Raw genomic sequence first — 17,579 nt, forward strand, 5'->3', positions numbered from 1 at the left:
CTTCCAAGTGTCTCAACATGTTCATATTTCTTAACAACAGATGTTCTTATTCCCAAAAATACATTATACATGCATAATTTTTATTAGATAACCAATACAATTCCAAAACAGATTGGAAAGACTACAGAAGCAGCTCTTTCGATCGCAGCTAAGTAAATATACCAGTCAGGAAAGTGGGTGGTGAAACAGCAGTTTGAAATACATTAAGGGGAGGGGAAAAAACCAGAACTTGGCATAAAAATGTTGTAAGTAAAAATGATTCCCTTCACCTCCTTTTTCCATACATACTTTAAATCTGTTTTAATAACAGGCTTTTTAAAAATTATTTTGGGCCCATTTGCAAAAGAAAGAAAGAAAGAAAGAAAGAGAGAGAGAGAGAGAGAGAGAGAAAGAAAGAGAGAGAGAAAGAAAGAAAGGAAGGAAGGAAGAAAGGAAAGAAAGAAAGAAAGGAAAGAAAGAAGGAAAGAAAGAAGGAAGGAAAGAAAGAAAGAAAGAAAGAAAGAAAGAAAGAAAGAAAGAAAGAAAGAAAGAAAGAAAGAAAGAAAGAAAGAAAACATTCTCTATGTAGGACAACTTGGTGTTTGCTTCCCCACCTCTCTACTCTGCCTTTGATCTTTCAAACAATTTCTTTCCTCCAATTCCACTTTTTTCATTCATCCCACTGAAGCCCTTTCAGTCATTCTATTTATCTCTCTGCCATAATCCGACCCACTATAATCGATTGAATCGTATGGATTCATTGCCTGAGATATCACCGCATCGGTGAGCCGGTGCTTTTTTTTTTCTTTTTTTACATGCTGCAGAAAAAAACAGGATTAAAAAATGTGAAATGTACAGAGAGGTAAGAAAGCCAAAACCAAATCAAAGGAGACATTCAAACAGACCCAGAACAAAAAGGCTAGAAAAGGGGAAAAAAGAAAAAAAAACCAAGACAGGTTTTTTTTAAAAGCTGGAAGATGAAAGAACCTGGGAGAATCACACTTAATAATCATCATAATCACCAAGATGGGAAAAGGTGAAGGGAAATCAACAAGGCACAAGGAGCCTACAGAGGCGTATAATGCAAGAACTCTCGTGATCAATCAGATGAGATCTGTGATCTCCCTTCGTTATATAACTGAAAGAAAATTCCCTGATATCATAGAGCAACAAAGGGCAAAAGCCAGCAATGTTTTTGAGATTAAAAATGCCTTTAGAAAGAGAGAAAGGGACGGAGGGAGGGAGGTAGACAGAGAGAGGGAGGAGGGAGGAAGAGAAGGAGAGAGAGGGCGGGAGGGGGAAAGAGGAGGGAGAGGGAGAGAAAGAGGAAGAGGGGAGAAAGAAAGAGGGAAGGGGAGAGAGTGGGAGAGAAAGAGAGGAGAGGGAAAGAAAGAGGAAGGGGCAGAGAGAGGGAGAGAAAGAGAGGAGAGGGAGAGAAAGAGGGAGGGAGAGAAAGAGGAAGGGGGAAAGAGGGGAAGGAAGGGGGAGAGAGGGAGAGAAAGAGGGAGGGAGAGAGATGGAGGGAGGGAGAGGGGGAAGAGAGAGGGAGGGAGAGAGAGAGGGAGAAGGAAAGAAAGAGGGAGGGAAGAGAGAGAAGGAGAGAGAGGGAAAGAAAGAGGGAGAGGGAGAGAAAGAGGGAAAGAGAGAGGGAGAGAAGGAGAGAGAGGGAGAGAAAGAGGGAGGGGGAAAAAGCAGGAGGGAGGGAGGGAGCGGGGAGGAGAAAGAGGGAGAGAGAGAGGAAGAAGGAAGGAGGGAAGAGAGGGAGGGAAGGAAAGAGGGAGAGAAATAGGGAGGGAGAGAGAGAGGAAGAAGGAAAGGGAGGGAAGGAGAGAAAGAGGGAGGGAGAGATATATGCCTGAGCAGAGATGCAGAACTTAATGCCTGCAGTGAAATTAAATGGAATAATAACACGCAGTCACAAATACTTGTGTCAATTGGAATCAACAAACTGCCTCTCCTTTTTTATTTATTTATTTATTTATTCCCTTTTGATTGTTTTTATAAATCTTGACATGCTGTATTGTTTCAATGCATCAACCTTGGCGCCGTGTTAAAAGTTATTAACATTCAGCTGTTCAGATTAACTCAGGCTATTGGAAATTGGGGGGGGGGAGTAGATTCTGCCCATTTTTAATTATAATTTAGGATATCAATATGACAAGCGTCAAATCATTTTCTGCCCACTGTTTTGAAAGTTGATGGTTTTTTTAAAAAAAGGGTGATGTTATATGAAGCAAGGGAATCGTGATGTAACTGCAACAGGAGGTCAAAGAATTAAATTAACCCCTAATCCAGGCCCGTGGGAGAGAAACCCCAAGACAGCAGAGTACAGCTATTTATTTATTTCTCATATTTATGCAGTCGCCCCTCTAACAATCAAGCAACTCTATCATAGCATGCATAGCACAGCATATCAATAAGAAGACTAAGAGGAACGGAACAAAACGAAGAAGCAGAATTTGGTCATAGAATTCTGAATTCTGAAATAGAATTATTTAGAGAGAGAGAACAAAGAAAACTCTTCCCCTCTCTCCTTAAAATACTTGTTATTAATAGGAAAGAAGGAAGATGGGAATGTGGATGAGAAAGGCATTCTAGCAAAATATTTTATCAGAATAACAGAAGTGTTGGAAGGGACCTTGGAGGTTCCCCAGTCCAATCCCCTGCACAAGCAGAAAACCCTCTACCAGTTCAGACAAATGGTTCTCCAATCTCTTCTTAAAAACCTCCAATGATGGAGAGTAAGGGCAGGAAGAACCAGAAAGCAGATACTATGGAGAAAAGGGGATTCCTGTTAAGACTCCCAGACAATTTTAAATATTAAGTAAAGGTAAAGGTTCCCCTTGCACATATGTGCTAGTCGTTCCCGACTCTAGGGGCAGTGCTCATCTCCGTTTCAAAGCCGAAGAGCCAGCGCTGTCCGAAGATGTCTCCGTGGTCATGTGGCTGGCATGACTCAACCCCAAAAGCACACAGAACACTGTTACCTTCCCACCAAAGGTGGTTCCTATTTTTCTACTTGCATGCTTTCGAACTGCTAGATTGGCAGAAGCTTCGACAAGTAACGGGAGCTCACTCTGTTACGTGGCGCTAGGGATTCGAACCACCAAACTCTGCAATCAACAAGCTCAGCGTCTTAGCCACTGCATCCCTCTTTTAAAATATTACTAGTATATAATATTTGAGGTATTCTAACTTCTGTTACAACTGAAGAAGCTTCTTAGATGAGAAGCGAAATGTTTTCAAAGAAAACAACAACAACAGAGTCCAGTTGCCTCTTGAAAAAGCACGTTCTGGGCCAACTATGACTTGGATGATTGAGAACCTCCATAGACATTTAGACATTTGTGTATAACAGGATTTCAGCAAACAGTAGTCACGAGCAGCGTGGCACGACTAAGCCGCGCCCGATTAAACTGCGAGCACGGAGAAAGAAGGGCGCTTTAAATAGCGCTTTGAAAGCAAGCCAATTCAACTCAAGGTAAGGGTTAGGTTTAGTGTTAGCTTTAGGGTTAGGTTAAGGGTTAGGTTTAGGGTTAGGTTAAGGGTTAGGGTTAGGTTTAGGGTTAGGTTAAGGGTTAGGATTAGGTTTAGGTTTAGGGGGGCTAGGTTTAGGTTTAGGGGTTAATTTTAGGTTTAGCGTTTACAGCGTGCTTCTGTCTCTGCGCTGTTGTCACCCTGTTGATGACGTCAGCTACACGGTTTTGTCGAGCGCGGTTTAGTCGAACGCGGTTTTGTGGTGGAACCCACAGGCAGTCATGCCCAGGTAGGTAGACTTTAGCTCCCAGGTGATGGTGAAATTCTGAGATTCGAAGTCCGCATGCCTTGAGGTTGCCGTGTTTAGGAGACACTTGGTGAAGATTGACAGACGTCTGCTTTGAATTGAACTCAACGGTAGTACAATATAGAAGGTTTTTTTTGCCATTGCCTTCTTCTGGGATTTTTTTAAAAAAAAAAGCAAAATCCTCTCTAATCCATAGTGGTGTTAATTCCGAGGGGGGCCTCCCATTCAAACATTAATCAGATCCGATGTTCTTTTAGTTGTTCAAGATCACAGATGAGGCAAAATATTTTGAATTGGAAATAGGTTGTTTTGACCTTGCTGGCAGCATTCCTCACTCAAAAAACGTTTTTTTGCCTGTCTCCGGTTAATATGTCTACATCACAGGAAAACTTTTAAAAGTTTCAAGGAGACTTACCTGCTGTGAAATCCTGATTCATATCGATGAATGCATGGGAATGAGGCTTAACCATTGCCCGTTCTGCATCCGGCATTTGGTGCCATGTTAAATTCCTGAGAAGTAACGTTTTGAAAATTAAGAGCTGATATGCATTTTGTGAGGTTCTTCACATACATAAATAGTTATAAGACCGATGCTTTTTTTAAAAGCTTAAATTAAGCAAGTAAGAGACACAATGCACTATATGTCTACTTTAATGAAATGAAGGACTAGGGGAGACGTGATAGCAGTGTTCCAATATCTCTGGGGCTGCCACAAAGAAGAGGGTGTCAAGCTATTCTCCAAGGCACCTGAGGGCAGGACAAGAAGCAATGGGTAGAAACTAATGAAGGAGAGAAGCAACTTAGAACTAAGGAGAAATTTCCTGACAGTTAGAACAATTAATCAATGGAACAACTTGCCTCCAGAAGTTATGAGTGCTCCAACACGGGAAGTTTTTAAGAAGAGGTTGGATAGCCATTTATCTGAAGTGGTGTAGAGTTTCCTGCCTAAGCAGGGGGTGGGACTAGAAGACCTCCAAGGTCCCTTCCGACTCGGTTATTCTTTTCCATCCCATCCCATCCCATTCTATATTCCTTGCAGTCCTTCCATCCTCCACCACCGCTCAGTCAGAACTGAAGAAGCTTGGATGGAAAGTGATAAGCCCAGTTGCCTTTTGAAAAAGCACCTTTGGGATCAAGACTATGACATTTGTCTGAAATGGTGAAGGGTTTCCTGCCTAAGGAGGAGGTTGGACTAGAAGACTTCAAAGGTCCCTACTAACTCTGTTATTCTATATTCATCATAAAACGGACTAGCTTGTATGAGTAAGATGGAATGAGCCGAGTTAAAATCTGGGAGTCTGATTTTACTGTATTTTCTTTTGCTATTAATTTAAAAAAAAACAAGCAGAATGCTAATTATTTGATTGGCATTGCGCTGTATCAGAAAGAACCTCGGTATGTACCCACATAGAGGCTAAGCCAAATTTAGCTGCACAAAATGCAACATTAGTCCCACGCTCTGATCAGAATAATAAAATACACACTTCATCTGTCTGGCCAGCCTTCCTTTTTTTATTTAAAAAAGGAGGACACGATTAAAATAGTTCACCAATCGCCCCAGAAATTACAATGAACAAAAAGCTTTGATCTTCTTTTACACGAGAGCCAAAAATATTTGCTATCAGTTGAAGACGATATACCAATAGCAGATGAAAAGCTGGGTTGGAAAATGATTCGGTAATGTTGTGGAAATGGCTTGCAAAAATTGGCTTAACAAGTACTAGAGAGGATATTGTCCTGAACCCATATCTGGGAGGGGGGCGGCAACTATGACACCTTTATGACCTGTGGTCATAGTTGGCTCAGGGGAATTCTGGGAGTTGAAGTCCAAAAGTCACAAAGTTATCATAGCTGCCCACAGTTGCCCACTGCCTGGCCGGGTACCAATCGCTGGAGTAGAAGTTCATATTGTTCTCCAATATGTTTTGCATTCCTGCATCCTGGCCATTGGACCGTGCCTCGGGGAACCCCCTCCCCACCCCCACAAAGAGCCAAATTACCTTGAATGCCTGTAAAGAACAAAAGCCGCTTCTTGTTGTTTTTATTTATTTAATCAAATTGAGACTCTGCCACTCTCACTCACGGCGAGACTCTGGGCCATCAGTTGTCAAGGCAATCAGGCTGGTTGGATTAAACGTCAATTTCAATTGATGAGTTTGTTTGTTTTTAACTGGATTGGATTGCCACGTAAAAATAGGAATCCAATTCAGGCTTCCGTCCTTGTGGTTCTCAATTCCAGTGATCGAGCTACATTAAGAAGCACATTTTGTTGTGGCCCGCCAATGGCCAGCGGAGCTGGCAGCAGATTCGGACAGTGAGGAGGTTGGGGAGGAACATGGGCCAGTCCTGGAGTCTGGGGAAGCTCTAACGAGGGATCTGTGTCGGAGGCAGAGAGGGGGCCAGAGCCGTATGACAGTTATCAGCTTCCTTCAGAGTCAGACATCAGTGAGGCAGAAGAACAGCTGGAGCCTGTTCCCAGTGTGCGCATGCACAGAGTTGCCAGACGAAGGGAACAGCTAAAGAACAGGGGTCGACTTGGGAGTAAGGCCACGGGTGGATGATGAATGGCCCCTCCCAGAGGGAATAAAAGAGGAGTGAAAGGGGAGTGGAGTTTGCAATTATCCAATCCAGATAAGGTCTGTGACTGTAAATCCTCCCTTGAAAGACGTTGCTGGATGCGAATGAGCAGAATTCTCAGTAAATTAATAACGAGGAGTTTGCTTCATGCTCTTGAGAAGCCTAGGTCAGAACACATTTGGGGTCTCGCAAAACTGCTCTCCGTAATTTTAATGGCACTCTCTCTGGATTGTGATAGGACGAACCTTTGGTCCGTCAACCAATAACCATGCCCTGGCGAGTCTGCCTTAAATAGTTTCTGGAAGGTAAGAGGTCTAACCTCATACCTTGGGATAGAAGGTCAAACTGGCTGGGAGGCCTCTCTTGACACTTGTGATACATAATCCAATTGCACATTTCTGATTTTGCGATGCTATTTTGAGCTCAGAGCACTTTCTGAAATCTTGGAACAGCTGTTTCAAGTTAGAAGCAGGGCGTCGTGACAGTGAAACGCTTCGGATTTGAATCAATTTGCCCTTTTGCCAATAACGGGGGTTAGAATTTTTCTTTCGGTTCAGTTTTTGCATGTCGAATTTGCCCCTTCGCTGGCCTGTTTTCAAAGATCTTCCCATCTTCTAAAGAATGAGCGCGGGTAGTCCTCGACATACAATTGTTCACTGAGTGACCGTTCAAAGTTACCAACGGCCCTGAAAAAAGGGACTTGTGACCATGTTTCACACTTATGGCTGTTATGGAAAAAAAACCCTGGCCACGTGATCAAAATTTAGATGCTTGGCGACTGACTCATATGTATGACGGTTACGGTGTCCCGGGGTGATGGGATTCCCCTTTGCAACCTTGTGAGAAGCAAAGTCAATCAGGAAACCAGATTCACTTAACAACTAACTTAACAACTGCAGCGATTCACTTAACGACCATGGCGAGAAAGGTTGTAAAATGGGACAAAATTCACTTAACAAATGTTTCACTTGGGAACATAAATTTTGGGCTCAACTGTGGTCGTAAATTAAGGACCCCCTGGAGAATTAAACTGGCAAACAACTCTGTAATGATTTACTTTTGAAGCGGTAACTGAAAATAGGATGAACTGCATACAGATTCAAGGAGACCCAATGTGTGTCTCAAAGGAATAATTAAAATTGTGCTAGTAAGACAACTGTTAGCAATAAGAAACAAGGGAAAAATTATGAATAAGCCAAGTCATTCGCTTCAAGGTTTTTTTTTCCTTTTTAAGACAATGATTAAAATACATTTAATTGGAATTGCTATGCTGGCTAAACCTCTGACCAGTTCATTCAATGATTAAGTATTCTTTAAGAAGATTTGGCTTAAGATGCTTATTCCCTTGAGTCTCGCTTTTCAACTAAGTCTCCTCTGTTGATTAAGACATCAATGGAATTTGATTGCTGTACCTGAGCTATTTGAAAGTTGATTTAAATTTAGAGAAAAGCTAGTGCCATCAGTTCAGGCGATTAAAAATGTTTTGCTCGCACATTTTGTTCTATCAAAGGGAGCGCGGGGGGAGGGGGAGAGTAATATAGATACTTCACAGTATTGCTAGCTGTTTTGCAAAATAGCAGTAGACTTATATACCGCTTCATAGGGCTTTCAGCCCTCTCTAAGCGGTTTACAGAGAGTCAGCATATTGCCCCCAACAATCTGGGTCCTCATTTTACCCACCTCGGAAGGATGGAAGGCTGAGTCAACCCTGAGCCGGTGAGATTTGAACCGCTGAACTGCTGATCTAGCAGTAGCCTGCAGTGCTGCATTTAACCACTGCGCCACCTTGGCTCTAATATACCAAAATATACCAAGCAGGTAGTTTGTGGCCCAGCACCTTAAGGAAAATTGGATTTTTGTCTTACCACATGCAAGACTGTTAAAACGTATTTCATTTGTTAGGAAGAGAACTAAGAATAGGGAGGTGATTTTTTTAATAGTTCAAAACGGTGCTAAAATCTTCTAACAAAACTCCTGAACGGTTGTAATTGCTGGGGTATAACCTCAGAGCAATTTGCAGGCTCTGTTTTGTAAAGTCACAGATTTTACGGAATCATCTCGGCAAGACTGAAATTACCTTAATGGTCAACTGATACCCCTTATCTGAAAAGTAGCCCACCCATACTTACTTTTCACAACATGAAATCACACATGATTTCTAAAACAAAGCAGCTGCTTTTTACACTACTCATTTGTTCTGTCAAAGAAAAATGCCACAAACAGATTTCTGGGACAAAATCCAACCTATAGCATCTCTCAGAATTGGTGTCTTCTAACACCAGAGTCTTAATTTGCTTCCTCGTTTACCAAAACGAGTGAATCTTTCCCCCTTTTCTTTATTTAACAAAAAATAAAAAGAAGGATACCAAACGTGTTGCTTAATTAAAAGAGTTAGGTGCCTGGGGGATGGATGGGACGGGACCCAAGTTAGAAAACTGCTGGGTGGTTTCTATGGAAACAGGAGAATAATCTGATTGACTTCTCGAAGTGTGATGTGCTTGTCTTGACAGAAGTGCTAGAAAACCCCCCCCGGGGGAAGTGCAAAACACTTCACAATAAACCATTTTACTTGTGAGGTGGTGAGCTTTTTTTATTGATTACCTGTAAATGTGCAACCCCTGGCTGAAGATGGTAGCTCTCTGGGTGGGTCCATAAATTAACCACACACGTGTATAAAAAAGGACATTATGCACGGCTGCATTCCTACAAGTGTCTAATACTAATTAACCTAGGCGCCATTAGTAATTTTAAAAACGTTTAGCAGATTTAAAGTTAACTGAAATTGCTCGTGATTTTTTTTTTAATGCAAACATTTAATGAAAATAACTATAAACTGTGACTAGCAAATGCAGTATCAAGGGACTTTCTTCCCCTCCTTTTGTTGCAGGTAAGAAAGAATGAATCTTCTAAGAAACCGGGAGTCCTTAACCCGTGGCCATTTGTTCAAAGTCTCAACGGCATTGACTTATGACCGGTCTTACGACCACTGTAGCATCCCCGTGGTCACATGATCAAAGTTTGAGGGCTTGGCAACCAGCATCTATTTACGATAGTTAAAAGGTTCTGGGGGGAGGTGGGAGTCATCTGATCACCATGGTGACCTTCTCAGGTGGCTTCTGATAAGTTAAAGTCAATGGGGGAAGATAGGAACCAGCTAAATATGAGCCAGCCATGTGTGGCGGCAGGCAAAAAAGCCAATGCAATCCTAAAATGCATTAACAGAGGGATATAATGAAAATCAAGTAAGGTACTAATGCCACTCTATAAAGCTTTAATAAGACCACACCTGGAATCCTGCATCCAGTTTTGGTCACCACACTATTAAAAAGATGTTGAGACTCTAGAAAGAGTGCAGAGAAGAGCAACCAGGATGATTAGGGGATGATTGGAGGCTAAAGCATGTGAAGAACCGTTGCAGGAACTGGGCATGGCTAGTCTAGAGAAGAGAAGGACCAGGGGAGACAGGATAGCAGCCTTCCAAAATCTGAGGGGCTGCTACAGAGAGGAGGGAGATCAAGCTATTTTCCGAGGCACCCGAAGGCCAGACAAGGAATAATGGATGGAAACTGATCAAGGAGAGATTCAACCTGGAAATAAGGAGAATTTTTCTGACAGTGAGAACAATCAACCAGCGGAACAGAAGTTGCCTTCGGAAGTTGTGGGGGCTTCATCAATGGAAGCTTTCAAGAAGAAACCGGACTGCCAGCTGTCAGGAATGGTGTAGGTTCTCCTGCTTTGGGATTTAAGTCCCAAATGTGGTCTTAAATCAAGGACTATCTGTAATATGAAACATAGGTTACAATTGCCTTGTAACAATTCAAGTTTTTAAGGTATGGTACACTACCAATGTATATAGCCCTAAAAATACACAACTCGCAGTGAGAAGTATTGCAGAAATATTGTACAAGTATTCCTAAAGCTGCAACTATAATTTGAGCCCAAAATTTCTGTTGCTAGGCAAGACAGATATTGAGTTTTGCCCCGTTTTATGACCTTTCTTGCCACAGACGTTAAGTGAAACCTGGCTTTCCCCCATTGACTTTGCTTGTCAGAAGGTCGCAAAAGATGAACGGTGTCCCAGGGACAGAGCAATGGTCATAAATATGAGTCAGTTGCCAAGCATCTGAATTTTGATCACGCAACCACAGGGATGATAAAATGGTTGTAAGTGTGAAAAATGGTCATAAGTCACTTTTTTTTCAGTGCCGTTGTAACTCCGAATGGTCACTAAACAAACTGTTGTAAGTCAAGGACTTACAGCAAATCTCTTAGGATACAACAATAATGAAGAAATGAGCTTACCTGCCAATGAGTATTTCTGGCCTTTTTGATTCACTGGTAACTCCAAAGATGTCAGGAATTAAATCACCATTGAAACTTCAGCAGCAACGGCAAAACAACAGCAACAAAAGTTGGATATTCAAGTTAGACAACCAATTTTATCTAATCGCTTTTATTTCTTTTTAAAAAAAAAGATAAAAATGATATTAACACCTGTAATTTCACTCTTTAAAAACAATTCTCACAATAAGCATATACTTACTCCATGATTAGTGGTTCGTCAGAAAAGGTCTTATTTGCTACAAATTTATGATTTTTATCTGGGGAGGGGGGGAGAAACAAAGAAAAAAAAGGGTCACATTTGTTACATTTTTTCACATTTATATACATTCAACTGGGTCTTTGTTTTATATCTTAGTATTCTTTGTATCTACCGTATTTTTCGGACTATAAGACGCACCAAGATTTTGAAAAGGTAAGTAAGAAAAAAAAGTTTTTGTCCTCCTCGGCCCCCAGGAGCCCTCCGCAGGCTTCAGCAGGGCTGGAGGAAGGCAAAAATGCAATTTTTGTAAAAAATGGGCCCGTTTGTAAAATCAGAGGCATTTTTGCCTTCCCCCCAGTCCTGCTGAAGCCTGCAGAATGCTTCTGGGCGCTGGGGGGAAGGCAAAAATGCCTTCGTTTTTGTGAAAAACAGCCCGTTTTTCACAAAAATGGGATGTGGGGGCGGGGATTCAGGAGGCCAAAAATGGCTGTATTCGGTGTATAAGACACACCAACATTTCCACATTCTTTTAGGGGGGGGCGTCTTATATTCCGAAAAATACGGTACTACAGATTGAAATTAATCCTCTTCCTATTCCTGAGGTATATGGAACTAACCTATCCAAGAGATTCTCCTATTTTATAGGGGGAGGGGGGGGGGGAATGAAGAAATTCAAGGAACTGATCTGTTTATTTATAGCAATAATACCCAAAGTAATTAACGGGCCCGACTATAAGATTCAACGTGCTTTCTTGTAGTGAAGTGTTTATGCTTTTGATCGTGATTATACTTTGATTGATAACAATGGGCCACAGAAGCAGTACGCCCTGAACAGATGTTCTTAATCTCTCTAAAGCACCGTTTCAAAATGTTTATGAATAATTCTTACGGAAGACAATACGATATTTCACATCACAGTTAATTTTTTAAAAAAATTATTCACTGATGACACAGCAAGGAAAGAATCAGACATTGCACGGCTCATGTATTTTAACCTCTATCAGAGCAGTGTGCGCGCTATTTCTTTATTTGGTGAATTTATTAACCATAAACCTGCCTCTTCTACAGGTTGGTCTATTTAGCTTGATGTTGAGCAACATCAATTTCAGATAAATCAAAACGGAGGTATAGGACACATTTCATGGATACAATATGGCCTTCCACTATCAAATAGGCTTTTGTGCCCAGGGAGAGTCGAGGACTAAAGATTGACTTAGCACTGATGTTGTTACCCGTGGCACAACAAAACCGCGCTTGACTAAAGCGCGCCCGATTAAACCGCGTCGCTGACGTCATCAACATGGAGACAACAGCGAGCGCGGAGAAAGAAGGGCGCTTTAAATAGCGCTTTGAAAGCAAGCCAATTCAACTTAAGGTAAGGGTTAGGTTTAGGGTTAGGGTTAGGTTAAGGGTTAGGGTTAGGTTTAGGGTTAGGTTAAGGGTTAGGATTAGGTTTAGCGTTAGGTTTAGGATTAGGTTTAGCGTTAGGTTTAGGGTTAGGTTAAGGGTTAGGTTTAGGGTTAGGTTAAGGGTTAGGTTTAGGATTAGGTTTAGGGGGGTTAGGTTTAGGGGTTAATTTTAGGTGTAGCGTTTACAGCGTGCTTTTTTCTCTGCACTGTTGTCGCGCTGTGATGACATCAGCTACGCGGTTTCGTCGAGCGCCCTTTAGTCGAACGTGGTTTTGTGGTGGAACCGTTGTTACCTAGTTGGGTAATGAAACGTCTGCAAGAAAACAAGCAAGCTGAGAGAGCATCAAGGACCGACCACTCCAGGACTAAACCTTTATGTTTAAACTGAATTTAAGTACATTTGCCTCTCACATTCACCTGAGAATAGGGATATTCGTAGCTGCTTTGTAGAAGAACTCAATGAATATTTTCTGCGATATAGCCTACCTAAAGTTTGATTATTTCCCCAGAAAATCCAGATGGATAGGTCAGCATCAGGCTGTTCTCGTGGACGAGTCGTCAAAAGGGCATCCATTTGGGAATCACCGTCATAATCACCAGGAACTACACTGGTTATCACAACATCCCTAAAATTAAGGGAACAGAAGTTTTAAAGTACCAAGTATACTACATCTATCTAAAGAAATGCCACTTATATATGCTGGCTTACGTATAAATGTTCTAATTCAGGTTAAGATCTTCACAAAATAATCTTGAGCACTCTACCTTCTTAAATTCTGTAGCTCCGATGGGTTAAAGGATTTCACATTTCAAAACTAGTTCACCAAATAGACATTTTCGTCCTCCAAAAAACAATCTTTGAAGATTGTATTTTATCATTCTCTTAACACTTCTAAAAATGGCCACATCCCCTCTCTTCCATTTCATACTGTCTACATCAGAAAGCACAAGCAGCAAGCAGAAAATAACCTACATTTTTTTCCTGAAAACCAATGGCTCCATTAATACTTTAAAAAATGCCAATATATCTAACGCATGTACAGCTCTAAGCATTTACTGAAAGATACATTGTCCTCAAAAAAGGGCTCGGTGCACGTTCTGTAGTGCTCTGCTTCATTATGAATGTAACACATCACTACCAGTTAGATAAATCATGAATTATTACTGTAATCATCTTTGAGGCTGCAGAAAAATCCCCATACGAGCATTACAAAACAGATCTTTTGAGATCTCAGTATTATAAAGGTAAAGGTTCCCCTCGCACATATGCACTATTAGTTCCCGACTCTAGGGGGCGATGCTCATCTCCGTTTCGAAGCCAAAGAGCCAGCACTGTCCGAAGACGTCTCTGTGGTCATGTGGCCGGCATGACTCAATGCCAAATGCTCATGGAACGCTGTTACCTTCCCACCAAAGGTGGTTCCTATTTTTCTACTTGCATTTTTTACGTACTTTTGAACTGCTAGGTTGGCAGAAGCTGGGACAAGTAACGGGAGCTCACTCCGTTACGTGGCGCTAGGGATTTCGAACCACCTTACGGCTGAGCTTTCTGATCAACAAGCTCAGCGTCTTAGTCACTGAGCGTCTTAGCCACTGAGCCACCCTTTTGAGTATTATAGCAAGATCCATTTAACATCCAGATACATAGAATGAACAGCACAGAAAATCTATTGGAACAATTCCGGGACGCTGCATTTACCTTAATAGTAATTTGACTTTAGGCTTAAAGTAGGGCTCATTTTGGTCCGCAAGGAAGATATTTAATTCGTTCTCTGCAAAGGGAGGAGGAAATACAACAGCAACAACAAATATTAGATGGACAGTCTTTTATCTTTCTGCCTTCATGACTGTTTTTTCAACCCACTTCATTTTACCTCCCTATCTAAAGAATTAAGAAGCACATACGGTGTTTTCTCGGTGGTTTTGGAGCCATATATGTGTCAGCCCCACTGAGTAGACCAGATCAAGAAATCAACTCCACAGGAAGGCTAAAAAGGACAGAATACAGAGTTGGAAGGGACCTTGGAGGTCATCTAGTCCAACCTGCTGCTCAAGCAGGAGAGCCTATGCCATTTCTGACAAGTGGATGCCCAGTTCTCTTCTTGAAAGCCTCCAATGATGGATCACTCAATGTTTTATTGAGATTACCTATAAGAGAATCAAGCAACTCAGCCATACCCCCTTCTTCTTATAGTTTAGGGAATTAGGAAAGGGCGTCGACCACTTCTGGATGGCATCTGGAGGTTCTGGACTTTAAAAGTACTTTATCTCTTGTTGCCTTGGCAACAGAGCATGTCAATCTCTGTCATCTTTTTTACCCTATATGATCTGCATACCTGGATCTTAATGAACAAGCTAAGACTACTTAATATCCCTGACGTTTTAACTTTATTTCATGCAGAAATGCTAGAACACTTTCAGCACTTCCTGTTTGAGCAGGGGGCTGGACTAGAAGACCTCCAAGGTCCCTTCCAACTCTATTATTCTGTAGTTGGTAATCTCCAAAGTTCACACTGCAACTTCAGGAAAGTGTGTTAGTTACTGCTCTATACAGGAAACCCTAAATTCTTTTAAATTCTCCCTTTTAACAAAAATCATTGCTATGAGATTTTCAAACAATTAAAACAGAAATGCTTAGTCTTCATTAAAATATACCGGTGAAATTAAAAGCAAGTCAAACCGAAAAGTACTGTAACATATTTTTTTTAAAGATTTGCACATTACATTTCCCACTGATCTGTATTAGTGTACAATAAATCAAAGAAAGAGACTACATTTAGAAAAGGAACAAACTTTCCTCTGCTGAGCCCAACCTACTGTTTTCTATTCTTTTTATTTGTACAAATTCCTCTCTTTGAAATTGCACAATGACCTGTTGTGTTTTATATAGTACAAAAAGCATGAAGAAAATAATCAAAACGGATGCACTAAGTGACAGCTATTGCTGTAGTGAAATCCTCCAGTGGAGATATCATCCCTCGGTTCCACCACAAAACCGCGGTAGACAAAAGCGCGGTCGACGAAAGCGCGTATGTGACGTCATCACAGCGCGACGAAAAAGATCGAAAAATGTAAAAATAAAGCGAAAACCTTACCCTAACCCCCCCAAACCTAACCCTAAACCTAACCCTAAACCTAACCCTAAACCTAACCCTTAATCTAACAAAAAACCTAACGCTAACCCTTAACCTAACGCTAAACATAACGCTAACGCTCTAAACCTAACCCTAACCCTTAACCTAACCCTAACCCTAACCCTAAACCTAACCCTTACCTTTATGTGACTCGGCTTGCTGTAATTTAATTTTTATTTCAATTTTTCGATCTTTTTCGTCGCGCTGTGATGACGTCACATACGCTCTTTCGTCGACCGCACTTTTGTGGAACACGGTTTTGACGGGTCACGCATCCCTCATTTACTCATAAAGGTATTTGATACCCAAGTGCCAATTTTAAAAAGCTACATTTCTTTCATCCCTCTAGCACAGGGGTGTCAAACTCAATTTCACGGACGGCCACATCAGGGGTCTGGTTGACCATGGAGGGCCGAGTGTGCGTGACTGATTGGGTGGGTGTGGCCAACTGAGTGGGTGTGGCTAGTTTGCCGCCATTCCCCAAACTGCTGGCATGTTTCCTCTTCCCATTGGGTAGACCAGATCAAAGCCAGGTTGGCTCGATCTTTCCTCTTTGCATTGGGTAGAATAGGACAGCCCCATGGGCCGGATCCGACCACATCGTGGGCTGCATCCGCCCCGCGGGCCTTGAGTTTGACACCCTTGTTCTAGCACCTTGAAGATTCCTTTATTATCTAAAGTTCAACCGACAAAACACTTTGTAGTATTCCACCATTAGCCGCAAGGCATTTCTCAAACTTCACTCCTTCTATCAGGAAACCTCAATTATGAGTTTAACAAAGTGCACTATGCCTTAATTTATATTGCGTTGTAAAAAAAAAAACCCACTGCTTGCTTTCAGACACATTGAAGCCAAAATGAAACAAGTAACATTGTGACCTTTTATAAAGTAAACACATTAGCACAAGAAGAACATTGCTTTCTGTGTCAGTAGCTATTTGGCAGAAGGATAGCTGCTTTGTTTACATGCGAGAGAGAAACATTTATGGCACATTCTGGCTCCTGGTGTCAACAAGGAGGACATTAAAGCCTTCTTGTCTGCTAATCACATTTCAGCACATGTTTCTTACCCAAGAAAAGGAAAACAATGTAAGTAAACCAGTTTATGAATCACTGTTAGCCTATGTTCCTATACCAACACATTCAAGAGGCCAAAACCTTAAGAAGAACGTACAAATTCTTTACAGGAAGATGTCAGTATCATTCTCTGTGTTATACTTGCTACCTTAAAATAATCCCACGGGATTATTTGGGATTCATTTGTCGACAAATTTGTTGGCAAAGCCAGTTTGATGTGGTGGCTAAGGTGCTGGAGACCGTGAGTTCCAGTCCCACTTTATGCATGCATGAAAGCCGACTGGGTGACTGGGCCAATTACTAGGAGATGGTGAGTTCTAGTCCCACTTTAGGAATGAAAGCCGACTGGGTGACTGGGCCAATTACTAGGAGATGGTGAGTTCTAGTCTCACTTTAGGAATGAAAGCTGGCTGGGTGACTTTGGGCCAATCACCAGGAGACTGGGAGTTATAGTCTCGCCTTAGGCATGAAAGCCGGCTGGGCGGCTTTGGGCCAATCCTTCTCTCTCAGCCCAGTTCTCATGGTTCTTGTTGTGGGGGAAATAAGAGGAGGAAGGAGTATTAGATATGTTTGCCACCTTGAGTTACTTATACATGTAGTCCTCAACTCATAACAGTTCACTTAGCGACCATTCAAAATTGCACTGGATGGCACTGGAAAAAGTGACATGTCCATTTTTTACCCTTGCAACATTCCCATGGTCACCTGATCAAAATTCTGTAACTGACCCATATTTATGATGGTGGCTGCGTCCCGAATCCCCTTTTGCAACCTTCTGACTAGCCAAGTCAAGGCGGAAGCCAGATTCACTTAGCAACTGTGTGACTAACTGAACAACTGCAACGATGCGCTTAATAACTCTGCCAAGGAAGGCCGTGAAATGGAGCAAAACTCAACTTAACAAATGTCTCATTTAACCACAGAAACTTTGGGCTCAATTGTGGTCATAAAGTTGAGGACTACCTATCATAAAAGCGGGATAAATATCTAATAAGAGAGGAATGAGATTTTAGTGTCCCTCTTGCTCCATCGGTGAAACAAGTTAACACAAGAGCAGCCAAACAAAATGTAATTTT

The 17,579-nt window shown here is 41.7% G+C and overlaps 1 protein-coding gene across 1 annotated transcript in view; it reads right to left on the reverse strand.

Annotated features, from left to right (window-relative positions):
- The window catches only part of ITFG1 (integrin alpha FG-GAP repeat containing 1), a 118,701-nt gene that overhangs the window by 99,614 nt on the left and 1,508 nt on the right, over nucleotides 1-17,579 (reverse strand). Inside the window, exons 2-6 of the mRNA XM_087728942.1 lie at nucleotides 13,992-14,064; nucleotides 12,779-12,918; nucleotides 10,884-10,941; nucleotides 10,643-10,717; nucleotides 4,179-4,273 (exon numbers count right to left, since the gene is read on the reverse strand). Coding sequence (XP_087585068.1) covers nucleotides 4,179-4,273; nucleotides 10,643-10,717; nucleotides 10,884-10,941; nucleotides 12,779-12,918; nucleotides 13,992-14,064 — 441 coding nt within the window. The remainder of the gene's footprint in view (nucleotides 1-4,178; nucleotides 4,274-10,642; nucleotides 10,718-10,883; nucleotides 10,942-12,778; nucleotides 12,919-13,991; nucleotides 14,065-17,579) is intronic.

This window comes from Thamnophis sirtalis, unplaced genomic scaffold (genome assembly GCF_051295495.1).
Source record: "Thamnophis sirtalis isolate CommonGarterSnake01/CBP01778 unplaced genomic scaffold, rThaSir2_p1.2 scaffold_14, whole genome shotgun sequence".
Lineage (NCBI taxonomy): Eukaryota > Metazoa > Chordata > Lepidosauria > Squamata > Natricidae > Thamnophis > Thamnophis sirtalis.